Genomic DNA, 16815 nt, shown 5'->3' with positions numbered 1-16815 from the left:
TTACTATTATCGTCTCCTTCGCAAGCCCATTTTAATCTCGAATTTTGCCTTAGCATTGCCGATTTTTTTTCTTTTTGTAACAGTTTGGCCCTCGCATCTAACCATTCTGCCTTCTCAAAATCTGACAGGCCACCTGCTTCTGCTCTGGTTTCGAGGTTTGTAGCAGGCTGCTTCTACGAATCAATTTCGACATCAATATTACCATATCTAATTTTGCTCCACTCCCAAATCAATTTCGTGGTTTGACCGGAGGTCCTCTTGAAAGCAATCTCTCTGCACTGGAATAGAGAGAGAGAGAGAGAGAGAGAGAGAGAGAGAGATATGATTTTATCTTCCTGTAGGTGGATTATCTACACGTAGGTAGAGAAACGACTCCTCTTGTATTCTAGGGTAGATGAGAGATTGTTTACATCTCACTTTCCTCATACCTCGCAAAAGCGGAATTGAATATTGTTGTTGTTAAATTGTTATGTGTGTGTGCGCGCGCGCGCGCACGCGTATGTATGTATATGTGTATATTCGAAACAAAATAAAATACAATACCATACCATACCATTTAAATAAAAAGGTAACTACTAAAAGTAGCTTTTAATATTTCCTTTACACAAATTTGTACCCTCTAAAATGCTAGTGGCTTTATCCCTTTTCGTAGTCACTCAAAAAATATCACCCTCTACTTTACTTTCATGTTAGCAGCTTATTTCATCAATTTTTTCTAACATGAAAACTACCAAACAACCTCAATATGGATAATAATAATTCTTCTCCTAAAAAACCTCCGACCACCACCACCACCACCACCGCCACCACAACCACCAAACCTTCAGGTAACGGTGGTGGAGATCGTCTTAAACGAGACGAGTGGAGTGAAGGCGCGGTTTCATGTCTTCTAGAAGCTTACGAAGCTAAATGGATACTCAGAAACCGCGCCAAATTAAAAGGACATGATTGGGATGATGTAGCTAAGCACGTGTCATCACGTGCCAATTCAAGTAAATCACCTAAAACGTTAACACAGTGTAAGAATAAAATTGAGTCTATGAAGAAACGGTATCGTTCTGAATCAGCTACTGCTGACGTGTCTTCATGGCCGTTGTTTCCGCGTTTAGATCTGTTGTTACGTGGCACCGGTGGTGGTTCGACAGTCGTGACCAGTGGTAGTGATCCGCCGCCGTGTGCTGCAGTTCCGGTTTCAAGTAGTGTTCCGGTTGTGTTTGATCGTTTGCCGGTGGCGCAAGCGATACCGATTGCGACGGCGGAGATGGTGACGGTTGATTCAGCGAGTTTTCCGGTTAGTGTGACGGCGCCGGTGGTGGTTTCGGCTCCGGTGGTGCAAGGGATTGGACAGAATTCTGTTGATTCTAATGGCGTGGATCCGGAGAATAAGGTTAGTGGCTAGGTTTCCCTTTTTATATTTCTTTAAACAACAAATTACATTTAAATATTTTTATTTTATTTTATTTTTTGTTATGTTATTAATATTTTATTTTATTCTATATATTTTATTTTATTTTATACTCCCTACAATAAACTGGTCCGATACGATAGCCAATCATTTTAATACTTGCAAAGTTCGATCAAATATACTAGTACCGTGTATATAATATGAGGATAAATTATGTTCCCTTCATAGTTCATCACATATATCAAGTCTCCAAACAAAAAATACATTTAAAAAATCTAATTATTTTTAACGTTTAATTTTAACTCTTACTTTTACGTATTTTTTTTGTCTTATATGTAAGAGTAAACATTATAAATTTTTTTCTATCTTATTATTTTTATCTATTTATAACAATTACAGTAACTATTAATTTATGACATTCATAATAAACTAAGAGACTATCAATATAGAATAGAGAAACTATATTATTACTTCGTATATATTATATATTATAAATATATTATTATTATTGACATACAAGATTTTACATTTTTTATATATGTACAATTAAATAAGCTGGTGAAAAATTACAACATATATAAAAAGCAATACCTCAATAACTTTAGTTTATACTAAATCTAACTAATTCTATTCTAATAGATTAAAGACCCACAAAAATAAACTATGACATATAGAAAAGGACTGTAGGTGATGTCGCGTTCTACGTTCTACTTTCTTATAACCTTACACTTCCCCAAAGTTTTTTTTGAAAGTCAAGTTTGCATTAGTCCGGACCGAAGCCTAGTCATCATTTGCACATACACGCGCTTTCGGGCAGGAAACCCGAACCAGAGGATCCGACCCTTAAACCATCCCGAGGGGCAGGCGGGCCGGACCTTAGTCCCGGAGCGGGTCGGTAAAACCTTACCTTTGGGCCACCTTCAAGGAATATATTTCAATTCCTAGAGCGGGTGACGAGGTTCGAACCCGAGACCTCTAGCCCTGCAAGTACACAAGTGTAACCACGGTACCGCTGGACCGAAGATCCGTTGGTTACACTTCCCCAAAGTTGCATCACAATAGGCAGAAAGACTGAAAGTATTACCTTTGAAAAGCCAAATTCCTTTCCTTGAAGCCCTTTTAAGATATCTTAACACTCTAAATGTAAGATCAAGATGAGATTGTAAAAAAACATGCATGTATTGACTTATAACTCGAACATAAAAAGAAATAACATGCCTAGTAAGAATAAGATAGATTAATCTGTCAATTAACTTTTGATATTCATTTATATTAGACAAAGCTGTCTTTTCACTAGGATAATAGAAACACAATGATTTGGTTCAATAAGAGTATTTGCAGGTTTACAACAAAGCATACCATAAACATTTAACAATTTCTGAAGATATTTTCATTGAGACATATAAACACCCTTTTCACTATTTAAAACTTCAATGCCAAGAAAATATTTTTATTTTCCTAATCTTAATCAAAAACTCTGACTTAAAAATATTGTTTAAACTTATCAATTTCAGTAAAATCATTGCCAGTTACAACAATATCATCAACATATACAAGCAAAACAATGAAAACATTTTTAGTTTTTTTAACATATAAAGAAAAATCACTAGCATTTTGTTCAAAACCATTTCAATAAGTGTAGAGTTTAATTTAGCAATCCATTGTCTAGGTGTTTGCTTTAAACCATATAAAGACTTAGTAAGTTTGCACACCTTGTTATCATTATCAAAATAATTTCCTTCAGGGATGTCAAATAAACTTCCTCATGAAAGTCACCATATAAGAAAGTACTCTTAACATCAAGTTGATACAAAGGCCAATTATTGTTTACAACAAGAGTAATAAACCACTTAACAGTCACATGTTTAACAACATGAGAGAGAGTTTCATCATAATCAATCCCTTACTTTTGACTATATCCCTTAGCCACAAGCCTAGTCTTGTATCTATTTATCTCACCATTAGATTTATACTTAATTTTATAATTTAATTTATAACCTATAGGCTTTCTATTAGGAGGTAACTCAGTAACAATCCAAGTATTATTCCTATTAAGAGCTTCCATTTCAAGGTTCGTAACATCAATCCAATGTTGATTAACAACAACTTCTTTATAAGTTCTAGATTCAACATATTTGTTCAGATTAAACACAAACACAGAATTTAGAACTAAGAAAAGAATATTTTATAACCCTTTCAAACCATATTTAACTTTTCCTCAACCACAAAGTCATCAAATTTCCTAGGAAGATTGAACTCTCCGGTTGATCTCCTTAAATCATGATTAGTATTTATTTCAAAAATAATAGTGTCCTCAGGAGATGTGAAATTATCCACTGGTGTTGCAATACTGTTCCCATCACTAGAAGGACAATTGTAACGACTATTACCCTCCGTAAAGACTCAACCCTTATAGGACAAGAATCACTATTGCCATCACCATCACAAGTATATTTCCCTTGATCAATAAGACTTAAATATCATGGTTCACTAAACAAAAAGCTAATATGATTTAAATTTTGATTAGAAATTGATACAGAAACTTGTAAGTTTTGAAAGGAAATACAGTTTCATAAAATTATCATCACTTGAAAATAAAACATTTTTAATCTAAAGACTATACAACTTATAACCTTTTTTTGATTTGAATAACCAATCAGAACACACCGTTATGATCTACTCGATAATTTATCAATAGCTTTTTTTAACAATAACATAACATAGACAATCAAAAACTCTTAAATGGGAGAGAATATTAGGTTTTTTAAAATGAATTTATAAGGAGACAAACCAGAGAGCACAGAAGAATGAGTCATGTTAATAATATAACAAGCAGTCACCACTCACTCTCCATATTTAAAGGTTACCCCATTGAAACATAAGAGCTCTTGCAATATTTAACAAGTGTTTTTTTTTTTTTTTTCACAATACCATTTTGTTGTGGAATGTAAACGAAAGAAGTCTGATGTAAAATATCCTTGGTAGTCGCAAAAACATTCATCTGATTGATTATAAATTCAATGTCGTTATCAAACCTTATGGTCTTAACAGTTTTAGAAAAATGAGTTTCTAAAAAAGAAACAAAATTCCAAATTTGATTCAGCACTTCATCTTTAGATTTTATAAGATAAATCCAGACACCCCTCGAGTAATCATCCACAACAATAAAAAAAAAACTTAAAACCTTATTTACTTTGAATTTTAAAAGGACCCCACAAGTCAAGATGAACTAAATCTCCACCACTTGTGAATTTATGATCACTCAAAAGAAAGGACTCTCTTGTTTGTTTGGATTTATGACGGACATCATAAGGATTATAATTATTTAAGTCACTAGCCATATTATTTATCCCTTTTAAGATATCAAAAACGTGGTTAGAAGGATGAACAAGCCTTGAGTGCCATAACTGCTTAGACACATATCACTTATAATCAAGGTTGGGGAACTCGGATCTCGGGAAGATCTCGTTTAGACATTTTTGGGGAGATCTCGGCATCTCAGAAAATTCTCGGGGAGATCTCGGATGTTGACATACGTTGACTTTTTAGTGTTTTTAGTATAAATTTATATATATAAATAAATAAATGTATATTTATATGCATTATTACGATATTTTACAAAACAAATCCGAGAAATGAGTGATAAAATCTGAGCAATTACGAGATCATACGAGAAAATCCGAGAAATGAGCAAGAAAATCCGAGAAATCGTGGCTTTGACCAAATTTAACCCCGTTGACCGGGAAATCTCGGGAGATGGACATCTCGTCTCGGTTGACTTCTAAAAACGAGATTTCGGAGAGAAAGGAGGAGATTTACAACACTACTTATAATTACTCATGTAAACATTTATGCAAGACATGTTACTCTTGTTGAGTACATATAAATTATCTAGCATATCATCAATCCCTACAGTTATCCCTAGCTTCAAATCCTGATATAACACTTAAGAGCATCAAAACCAACAAACACACTATTATCCTCAGACATTTTAGAGACAGAAAGTAAGCTCACACAGTATTCAAGAACAACTAGAATAGTATACAAATTTATATCACATGTTAACTGTAAATCACCGAGCTTTAGTGCCATTAGGATGACCTACAGTCAGGCCTAATGAGAAATATCAATAACATTTTTTAAACCAACAACAGACACAGTCATGTGCTGGTTGACACCACATTAATCAACAGTCTAACCTTTACTTATGTTTCTCTTTTCAAAAATGTTGGAATTAAAAAATTTTTGAAAATTTTTATTTAAAAGTTTTCTTGTATTAATCACAGTACCTTCCATATCTCCACTAGCAATTTTAGTACTAGACTTCTCATTTATCAAACTTAACAGCTTCATCATTTGTTCACTAATAGGAGGATAACCCACAATTTCAAAACACCATTCAATGGTATGTCCAAACCTATTACATTTAGTGCATTTTAAATTACTGTTAGATTTTTTATTGAAATTATTTGAATCCTCTTATTTATAAAATTGTTACCATTAACAGCTTCGCTAGAAGAAGGTGTATTAGACCCAATTTGAGAAAAAAAGACAAAATGATTGAGGCTTGTTATTATCATTTTTAGACAAGTCTATGAGATTTCTCTCTTGACAACACAATAAGCAATTTTCAAATCAGGCAAAGGCTCTTTAAGAAACAAGTTACATCTAGCATTCATATAAGTATCACTCAAGCCCATTACGAACTGCATGAGTTTAATTAAGCATGTTATTATGTTGCACATTTAATTGCGCATCAGCACAAGTACACTGATTTAATTGAACCACAACATCATACCGTTTTCACTAAGAGTTTAACTTATGATAATATTCAAACAATGAACTACTACCTTGTTTAATGTACTTATATTATAATGAAAATTAAAAATTAAAACTATTTCTTTAAGCTCATTCCACACAATACAAGCATTATCTGAAAAAATCAAACCAGCGTACATATCATCATGATGAACCAAGTAACCAAGACAAAACCACATAATTGCATCTATCCCACTCTTTTGACAAAACACTATCATCAATATTTTTAACATAGGTAGGATCAAATAAATCCAATTTTATTTGTAGTACCAAGAGCCAACAAAACATACCTACTTAATATTTTATAATTTTCAGTTCCTTTAAGTTTAATGAAACAAATGGTATACAAGAAGTATCACTGGAATGCAAGTACAATGGATCACCAAAATCAAGCTTATTAATAAGTGTAATAGCATTATCGTCACCCATAGTAAAAAACAAATATCGACCAGATAAACAAAGATAACAGATAAACTCAAACAACACCTAGAACCAGAAACAACCCTGCAAGGTTAATAATAGAGAAAGGAAAGAGATTACCAAACTCCAATAAAGCAAAATAAGTGTTGCAGTGTTAGAATAAGCAATAAACAAAAAAGTAAAAGACTCAGAGAACAGAGTTATAAGGTCTACAAAGATTCCTTCTTAGACAACTTTAAAGGCTGCAAGATATCAAGTATTTGAAATAGTTAGATACAACTTTTCACCCCAATCAAACATTGGCATATCAAGGATAACTATCTTACTTGATACTCACGAGTTATATTAAGAAAGAAGAAGAAGAAGAAGAAGAAGAAGAAAAAGGAGAAGGATACTTACGAGGGAGATCATTAAACAATAATATCAATATAGCAAAGTAAAGCAACAGATGAACTCACCACAAAAACCCTAATTTTGAAAAACTAGGGTTTGTATCTAGAGCAATAGATCACAACAAATCCATTGTTAGAATAACAAAAGATAATAAAGAAACTTTCAGAAACAAACGAACAAACTAGGACCCTTCAATAACACCAGATTACAAAGATGCCCCAAATATAACAAAACCCTATAACGAGTTTCGCTATCACAAAATCTCAGGAACGAATCAACGCTCTGATAAACAAAATATATCAAAACAATACTTCAATAACTTTTATCTCTACTTAATAAAACCAAAGATCCAGACAATCCGAATACCGAATGAACACATAGTGCCAAATTTACAGACACAAAGATTAGTGACTGAAAGAAGAAACACTCAACAATCGAAAACTAAGATTGATTAATGGAACGATGATCAAAACACAATAGCATAAATGAGGATTTGTAAGTGTATGACTCAGAGAAGATCACCTCAAAAAACGATTGATGATCAAATTAGGTTATGAAGCCTTAATTTCTTATCAATATATATAAACTAGTAGTGCAGCCCTCGCTTCGCGCCGGGGCTCCGTTTTGAATGCGAGTTAAAAAAAGGTCTTGATCTATTTTGTAAAAAAGAATTTTTTTCGACATCTAACGTTGAAAGGTTGTTCCTTTTGTGAAAGTTGCTTATTTTAGCGCTTTTTTTTTTAAGTTAGTTGATCTATTTTGTAAAAAAGAATATTTTTCGACATCTTTTGGTAGAATTGAAGGGTTGTTCATTTTATGAAAGTTGTCTCTTTTATCGTTGAGGAAGAAAAGAGAGAAAAAAAAAGTTAGTTGAATTTTTTGTAAAACGGAATTTTTTTCGACATCTTTTGGTAAACAGTGAAGGGTTGGTTCTTTTGCGAAAGTTGCTTCTTTTATCGTTGGAGACTAAAAAAAAGGTGAAATGACGAAAATACTCCTGGTTACTATTGATGAATAGTGAAATAGTGTTTTAGTATATGGATAATGGATAATGGATAATAATGAGACAAAGCCCATTTGGACCCTCAATTATCTAGCCTTGACCAAATAAGCCCTCCAGCTTTCAACAACAAACAGTATCCCTTGAAATAAAGGATTTTGCTAACGACATCTTTAAAGACGACTAGCGTTAACGTGGATAAAATGGTTTTACGGCTACTCTTCAATTCTAATTATTAAGTGATCATACTAACCTGGCTTCTTAAAAGTAAATTCGCTATTTAAATAAAACATGTATAAGTATCGATCTAAACGTACATGTGTATCCATAAACAACGAAATGATTAGAGCTTGAAAATAAGATATAATTAGATTAGATTTGCAAATTATAAATATAAATTATGAATTGTTAAATAATAAATTCCACACGCTAGACAACAGATTAGATATAAGCGAACGTATAATATACATGATTAATCATTTCATGGAATTTCAAGTACATGGCGTACATATTGAAAGACCGATTGTTAATTGTGTCGATGTATATCAATACGTATTAAGTTTTAGAAGGAAAACCTAACAAATTACGTGAGATGGATAATATTTTTGTTTTTGGTCAAAAACATGTGTTGGTAATTAAGCAATTTTGTGCATGTCCATCACACATGTTGATATTGTCGTTATAAATATATTAATATTATATTTTCTTTATAAATTTTTCTAATAACTAACCTTTAAGGGTGTCTTTATGAAAAAGTAATTTTTTCTTTTCTTTTTTTCTGTTTTCTTTTTTTTTTCTCGAAAAAAGATGATTATGTTGATAGAAACCTTATTAAAACAATGAAGGTTCTATTGTCTAAATACAATGAAAGAGGCATGTATAGCTCGTAACAAGAACTAGCCCAAATTACATGAAAGGAACTAGTATGAAAAAGATTGATGCATGAAATAGTTGTATTTATTGACTTAGTGGTAGTTAGGTCTAGAAAATGAGTAGTTACTTTAAATGTACAAATTGTTATAATTCAGTAAGCTTATAACTACCTTTAGTGATTTGGTTCATGTTATAATTCAGTAGGCTTATAACTACCTTTAGTAGGTTTGTTCTTTACTATAGGCTACTAATAAACTTAAAATAAGAGAGAGTAAAAGAATGGTGATATATGAAATATATTCTATGTGTACATCAAAATGGTACACCTTCATTGCATATTTATAGTACAATTTATTTCCTGTACAATTATTGACATAGTAATAAACTGTACGATTGTTGAAAACATTGTCATCCAATATTGACTTATTACAACACTCCCCCTTGGATGACGATTTTATTAGAGAGTAACTTGTACTGGCTCGTTAAAAACCTTGCTAAAGAAAACTCAGTGGAAAAAAACTTTAGCTAAGGGAAAAAGAGTGCAGCATGGAGTTGACTCCCCCTCAAGTAGACATCACTTCAGCTGTTACATCTTTTGAACATGTCTCATGCCAATGTTATGAACGTGTGTTCTGAAAATATCAGTTGGAAGTGCTTTCGTGAAAAGATCAGCAGAGTTTTTACTGGATTAAATATATCTCATTTCAATCTGGTTGCCTTTAATGAGATTTCGAGTATATGAGAAGAATCTAGGAGGTATGTGTTTTGTTCGGTCACTTTTGATATACCCTTCTTTCATCTGTGTTATGCAAGCTGCATTATCTTCATAGATAATTGTTGGACTTTTATCGCGTTCTAGTCCACAAGAATCAGTAATGAGTTGTGTCATTGATCTCAACCAAAAACATTCCCGAGTAGCTTCATGTAATGCAATCACTTCGGCATGATTTGATGATGTTGCAACAAGTGTTTGTTTCTGAGAACGCCATGATATTGTAGTACCTCCATTTAGCTTTATGTGGATCGAATAAATAACCTGCATCTGCATAACCAACCAAATCTTGTTTTGATTCTTTAGAATAAAATAATCCTAAGTCTCTAGCTCCTCGAAGGTATCGAAATATGTGTTTGATCTCATTCCAGTGTCTTTTGGTAGGAGCAGAGATGAACCTTGCTAATAAATTAACTGCAAAAGAAATGTCAGGTCTTGTATAATTTGTAAGATACATAAGAGCTCCAATTGCACTAAGATATGGTACTTCTGGTCCAAGAATATCTTCATGATCTTCACAGGGACGAAATGGATCATTGTCAACATTAAGTGATCTAACAACCATAGGAGTACTTAATGGTTTTGCATTGTCCATATTGAAACGTTTTAAAATCTTTTCCGTATAAGTTGTTTGATGTACAAGTAAACCATTAGGCATATGCGCAATCTGCAAACCAAGGCAATACTTGGTTTTTCCGAGATCTTTCATTTCAAATTCTTTCTTTAGAAGTTAAATGGCTTCATGGATCTCTTTATTTGTACCTATGATGTTAAGATCATCTACATAAACGGCTATGATCACATATCCGGATGTTTTCTTAATGAATACACATGGACAAATAAGATTATTGGTATACCCTTTGCTTATCAAGTAATCACTTAATCGTTTATACCACATGCGACCAGATTGTTTCAATCCATATAAAGACCTTTGTAACTTGATTGAGTACATTTCTTTGGGTTTTGCATTGGTTGCTTCTGATACCTTAAATCCTTCAGGTATCTTCATATATATATATATTACTATCAAGTGATCCATATAGATAAGCAGTCACAACATCCATGAGATGCATTTCTAAATTTTTAGAAACTGCCAGGCTGATTAAGTATCTAAAAGTAATTGCATCTATAACAGGAGAATAAGTTTCCTCATAATCAATTCTTGGTCTTTGAGAAAAACCTTGAGCTACAAGTCTAGCTTTATACCTTGTAACTTCATTTTTCTCATTTCTTTTTCGCACAAAAACCCATCTATATCCCACAGGTTTCACATCTTTAGGTGTGAGAATGATAGATCCGAAAACTTTTCTTTTATTGAGCGATTCAAATTCAGCTCGTATTGCTCCTTTTCAATGATCCCAATCATGTCTACTTTGACATTCCATGACAGATTTTGGTTCTAGATCATCATCATCATTCATGATGTCATATGCAACATTATATGAAAATATCTCATCAAGATTTTTCATTCATTTCGGTTCCATAATATTTTTGAATGTGCATAATTAATTGAAAATTCCGTATTAACATCATCAATCTCCTCTGCAGAAGGAGTATTGATTTGTGGTTCTTCTTGAATGCTTTCTTTTACGTCATTATCAGCTGATTTTCTTTTTCGAGGATTTTTATCTTTGGAACCAATTGGTCTCCCACGTTTCTGGCGTGGCAAAGACTCAAGAGCGACATTATTGCCAGCTTTTGGAATTTCAATTCGAGCTGGAGCATTTGCTGCTGGTATATATGATTTAGTCACTCTTTTTATATCTGTAAATGCATCAGGCAATTTATTCGCAAGTTCTTGCATATGCATTTTTTTTTGAACTTCGGTCTCTCATTCTTTTGTACGAGGATCAAGATACATTAATTGAGGTTCACACCATGAAACATCATTTTCTTTATTTTTTATTTCTCCCCCTAATCTAGGGAACAATGTTTCATTAAAGTGACAATCAGCAAAACGTGCTATAAAAACATCACCCATCATGGGTTCAATATATCTTATGATTGAAGATGTTTCATATCCAACATATATTCCCATCCTTCTTTGAGGACCCATTTTAGTGCGTTGTGGTGGTGCGATAGGAACATAAATCGCACAACCAAATGTTCTAAAGTGAGAAATATTTGGCTGATGGCCAAAAACAAGTTGCAAAGGAGAATATGTATGATTTGCACATGGTCTAATGCGAATTAATGATGCAGCATGTAAAATTGGATGACCCCATACAGATACTGGGAGTTTTGTTCTCATTATCAATGGTCTAGCTATTAACTGCAATCGTTTGATTAGTGATTCGGCTAAACCATTTTGTGTATGCATATGGGCAACAGGATGTTCAACAACAATCCCAATAGACATGCAAAAATCATTAAATGCTTGAGATGTAAACTCACCAGCATTATCCAATCTCACCCTTTTAATAGTATAATCGGGGAAATGTGCTCTCAATTTAATAATTTGAGCAAGAAATTTTGCAAATGCAACATTTCGACTTGATAATAGACAAACATGAGACCATCTACTAGATGCGTCTATTAGGACCATGAAATATCTAAATGGTCCACATGGTGGATGAATTGGTCCATATATATTACCTTGAATTCTTTCAAGAAACATTGGTGATTCTTTTTCAACCTTAAGATGTGATGGTCTTATTATCAATTTTCCAAGTGAGCATGATGTACATGGAATAAGTGCATCATGAGGGATCTTTTGATCCGTCAATGGATGTCCATGTGTATTTTGAATTATTCTTTTCATCATTGTTGATCCTGGGTGGCCTAATCTTTCATGTCACAGATTGATCATTACAGGATCACATGCCTTTTCATTTACTACCATGTGCGCTTCTGGTACATTTATATATGTATAATGTAAACCAGAACTAAGTCTTGGTAGTTTTTCAATCACATGATTCTTCTCAGTGATACTTAAATATTTATCATTTTCTGTAGTCACTGACTGATAATCATATCCATTTTTGTAAATGTCAGAGAAGCTTAACATATTTCTTTTTGACATGGGAGAAAATAAGGCATTTTTTATCAGAAAATTTGTACCATTTGGTAACATGAATTTTGCCTTTCTCATTCCTTTTATTAAATCTGCAGGACCTGATATAGTATGTACCGTTCCTTCTGTTGCTTTAAAATCAGTGAAATATTTTTTAGATTTGAGTATAGTATGTGTGGTACCACTGTCTGCAATACAAAGATTCCCACCATTTGACTGATTTTGTACTCCAGTAGTGTACATCATGAACTTCAAAATATGAGAAACAAATAATTAGTACATAATTCATCAATATATTACATTCAAAATATGTTATGAACGAAAGTACATAATAAGGAAACATATAGTAAAGTAGATATGGTATAGATGGTAAATCTACATCTATTTATTTGATATGGACATATAATAGGAAATTTATTCATTAAAGTAGTCACTTGTTGGCTCAGTAATTTTTGTATCAAGGTCATCCACAAGGTTTGCCTCTTTTCCTTTTCCCTTTAGGGATACTTGATATTGATTAACAGAATATTGATTTGTTTGACAGTTTTTAGACCAATGGCCAATTTTACCACATCGATAACAAGAATCTTCAATATTCTTTAAAGAACTTCCTTCAACATTATGATTTGTGGGATTGTATGGTGGTTGAAATTTATAATTTTGTGGATTATTATTTCTTTGTCCACGACCACGACCACTGTAACCATTACCACCACGACCATTACCATAAGGATGATTTCGAACATAGTTATGATTTTTATTATTGTTATGGTAATTTCCATGATGATGGTTTTGGCCAATATGACCACGACCTCGCCCATGTCCTCGTCCAGGTGCATTTTTTTTTTTTATTATTATTATTGTTAATAGCATTAGCTTCAGGGAATGCTAGCGCACCCGTAGGACGAGATTCTTGATTCTTCATCAGTAATTCTTTATTCACTTCTGCAACTAAGAGATAAGTTTGAAGTTTGGAAAAAGTTTTGTAATTCTGCAATCTTAAATTTTCTTGTATAGTAATGTTTGCAGAATGCATTGTGGAGAAAGTTTTCTCATATCAGCATCACTTATTTCTTGACCACAAAATTGAAGCTTTGAACGGATCTTGAACATGGCCGAGCTGTATTCACTTACCTTTTTAAAGTCTTGGAACTCTCCATTCTTCCCTCGCAGATGGGAGTAATATTTCCTTTTGATTATCGAATCTACTCTTGATACTTTCCCATAAAACATGTGGATCTTTGATAGTGAGATACATATGTTTTAAGGTGATATCAATATGTTTACGAATAAAAGCAATTGATTTTAATTTATCTTGATCAGAACGAGTATTGTTTTCTTTTAAAGTTTCTAGAATACCCAATGATCCAAGATTTATTTATATGTCCATAACCCATGATGTGTAGTTTGTTCCCGATACGTCTAGGGCATCAAACTCAAGCTTTGATAAGTTTGACATTTTCTTGATTAGTGACTTGTGCTTGCTTAGATAAACCTTGATTATACGGAGCACTTCGTGCTGATAACGTGTTATAATTCAGTAGGCTTATAACTATCTTTAGTGATTTGGTTCGTGTTATAATTCAGTAGGCTTATAACCACCTTTAGTAGGTTTGTTCTTGACTATAGGCTACTAATAAACCTAAAATAAGATAGAGTAAAAGAATGGTGATATATGAAATATATTCTATGTGTACATCAAAATGGTACACCTTCATTGCATATTTATAGTATAATTTATTTCCGGTACAATTATTGACATAGTAATAAACTGTACAATTGTTGAAAACATTGTCATCCAATATTGACTTATTACAACACAAATAAAATTAACATGTATAAATTTTTAATGACAACTCTAGAGTTGTCACTCAAAATTTATTTCTTTTCTTTATTTGTGCATTAAAAATCATCCCATTGAAATGTAATTTTTAATTGACATGATATAACAATTGGAAAATTACATGCATATGATAGATGATGATATTTTTACTTCAATTTTGAATAAATCTATTCATATCTAAGCATTAAGAGTGTGCCCTCTACAATCAAAAAATGCACTAGTTTAGTGAATTTATCGAAAAATCAAGGGAAAAAAATATCACCTATTTTCATGGTATTTCCACTTCAATTTTGAAATCCACTCATGTCTATACACTTTGTACAATATAATCAAAGAATGAACAAATTTAGTGAATTTATCAAAAAATTAAACGGAAATATATTCACCCATGATGTATTTATCACCTCAATCTCTCAAGTGAATTAAATTTGATTTTTGGGAGATTTTAATTGGGCAAGTTTGGTTTCGATTTGATAGGTGCTTATCAAGTACGTGTACATATTATCTAAGCAATAAGATGACTTTGTATTTCACATGAATGATTCTTAGTACTTAAATACTTGTTTTTGTGATAACGATGATGTGAACAATGTTTTGTTCTTGTTGGGTCATATCCAATAATGTCTATTGCCATATTGGAGAGTAGGTTCATGAGCAAGCCTTGAATTGAACCTACTAAAGCATTATGTGGGCCCATTAGGCATTAACAAATAATTCTGATTTTTTTTATTCTTTTTAATCCACATTAGTAAAACCAAAGGTGACACATTAGTAAAACCAAAGGTGACACATTTTAATTTTAATGTGTTCAATTTCCAGTCTGATTTTTTTCAACCTTGGCATTTACAAGTTATAGATCTTAATGTATACGGTAAATTTTTATCAGGAGGATGACGTGGGCACAAAAAAACCTGAAAATGAACCGTCCGAAAAAATGGAGATTGAGAGCGATTGTAGCACCCCGGCTCTTTATAGCAATGATAACGAAAAGATGCAATCAAAAGATCAAAAAACAAGAATAACCGAGGGTAAAAAAAGGCGAAGAAAAGGTGAAAACTTGGATGTTGCCACTAGCATAAGATGGTTGGCAAAAGTAATGGTTAAGTCTGAACAAGCTAAAGTTGAAACATTGCGAGAATTAGAGAAAATAAGAGCGGACGCTGAGATTAAAAGAGGCGAAATTGATTTAAAAAGAACTGAAATAATTGCTCACACTCAGTTGGAGATCGCTAGGCTCTTCGCAACAAGTTTGGGAAAAGGTGTTGATCCATCTTTGAGGATTGGAAGGAGTTAATGAACGGGTCGGGTCATTGATTATTACTCGATGAACTTATATATTAATTGTCATAAACAAACGAAAATTTTTATGCATCAAGGTTAGATGCAAAAGCTTGTGATATCATATCGATGGAGGATTGTATCTTATATTTTTTCTTGTAATAAAAGGCCTATAAATGATTATTATAACCAAGATGATGCTGATTTGTATATATAGCAGTTACATTTCATTTTTTACTACATACCAAAGTGATAGTAATAGATTGCAACATGTAACTAAGTTGAACGCTTTAAAAAAATATAAAAAAATTACTATATAAGTTCAAATCAAAATTTTATATCTACACTCCCATCAATCTTTGTGTTTTACTAATAAATTGTATTGTATGTTTAGTTATTTTAAGATAAAATGTAAAGATTGGTAGAAAGGAGTGGGATAAGATTGTGCTTGGCTGCTATACACAATGACAATTATTTTCAACAAACTTTGTTGTAGGATTAGGATGCTTAATATGAATGTTGTATGATTATAAGTTCTAAAATCTCTCTTAAATTTTTAATATGTATATATTGACAATTGACAATACTATAAAATTTATATAAAAAAAAAGGAAAGAAAAAATGAAATATTAACTAGATGACAAATATTATCAGCTTTATTGCACATTTCCACATTGAAGTTAGATGATAGATAATGGTGTATCTTATATTTTACACGAATAAAAACATCATTTATATATGGAAGAATCGTTCAGAACACATATAAACGGTGTTAAAAGCATTTTTTAATATTTACCCGTTCAGCGTGTTCTGTCAAGAACAATAAATAAATTACATATAAGGCAACCTAGCGTTTTGCGTAGGCCCTGAAGGCAACTTTCTATGCTTAAGCCCTTAAGTAAGTAGCACAAATGCCACATCACTATTTAGCATAGATTCAGTTACGTAAATCTCGCATAAATCAATCAATAGCAGCATGACACGTGTCCCCGAATATCAC

At 32.4% G+C, this 16815-nt stretch overlaps 1 protein-coding gene across 1 annotated transcript; it reads left to right on the top strand.

The window, feature by feature from the left end:
- Window positions 1-627: 627 nt before the first annotated feature.
- On the top strand, window positions 628-16053 carry LOC139871723 (uncharacterized). The gene is made up of 2 exons (XM_071859460.1): window positions 628-1387; window positions 15424-16053. Exons 1-2 carry the CDS (start codon window positions 746-748, stop codon window positions 15829-15831), a joined length of 1050 nt encoding a protein of 349 aa, XP_071715561.1. The 5' UTR covers window positions 628-745; the 3' UTR covers window positions 15832-16053.
- Window positions 16054-16815: the final 762 nt, after the last annotated feature.

This window comes from Rutidosis leptorrhynchoides, chromosome 1 (genome assembly GCF_046630445.1).
Source record: "Rutidosis leptorrhynchoides isolate AG116_Rl617_1_P2 chromosome 1, CSIRO_AGI_Rlap_v1, whole genome shotgun sequence".
Classification (NCBI taxonomy): domain Eukaryota; kingdom Viridiplantae; phylum Streptophyta; class Magnoliopsida; order Asterales; family Asteraceae; genus Rutidosis; species Rutidosis leptorrhynchoides.
This window is presented reverse-complemented; position numbering and strand designations above follow the sequence as displayed.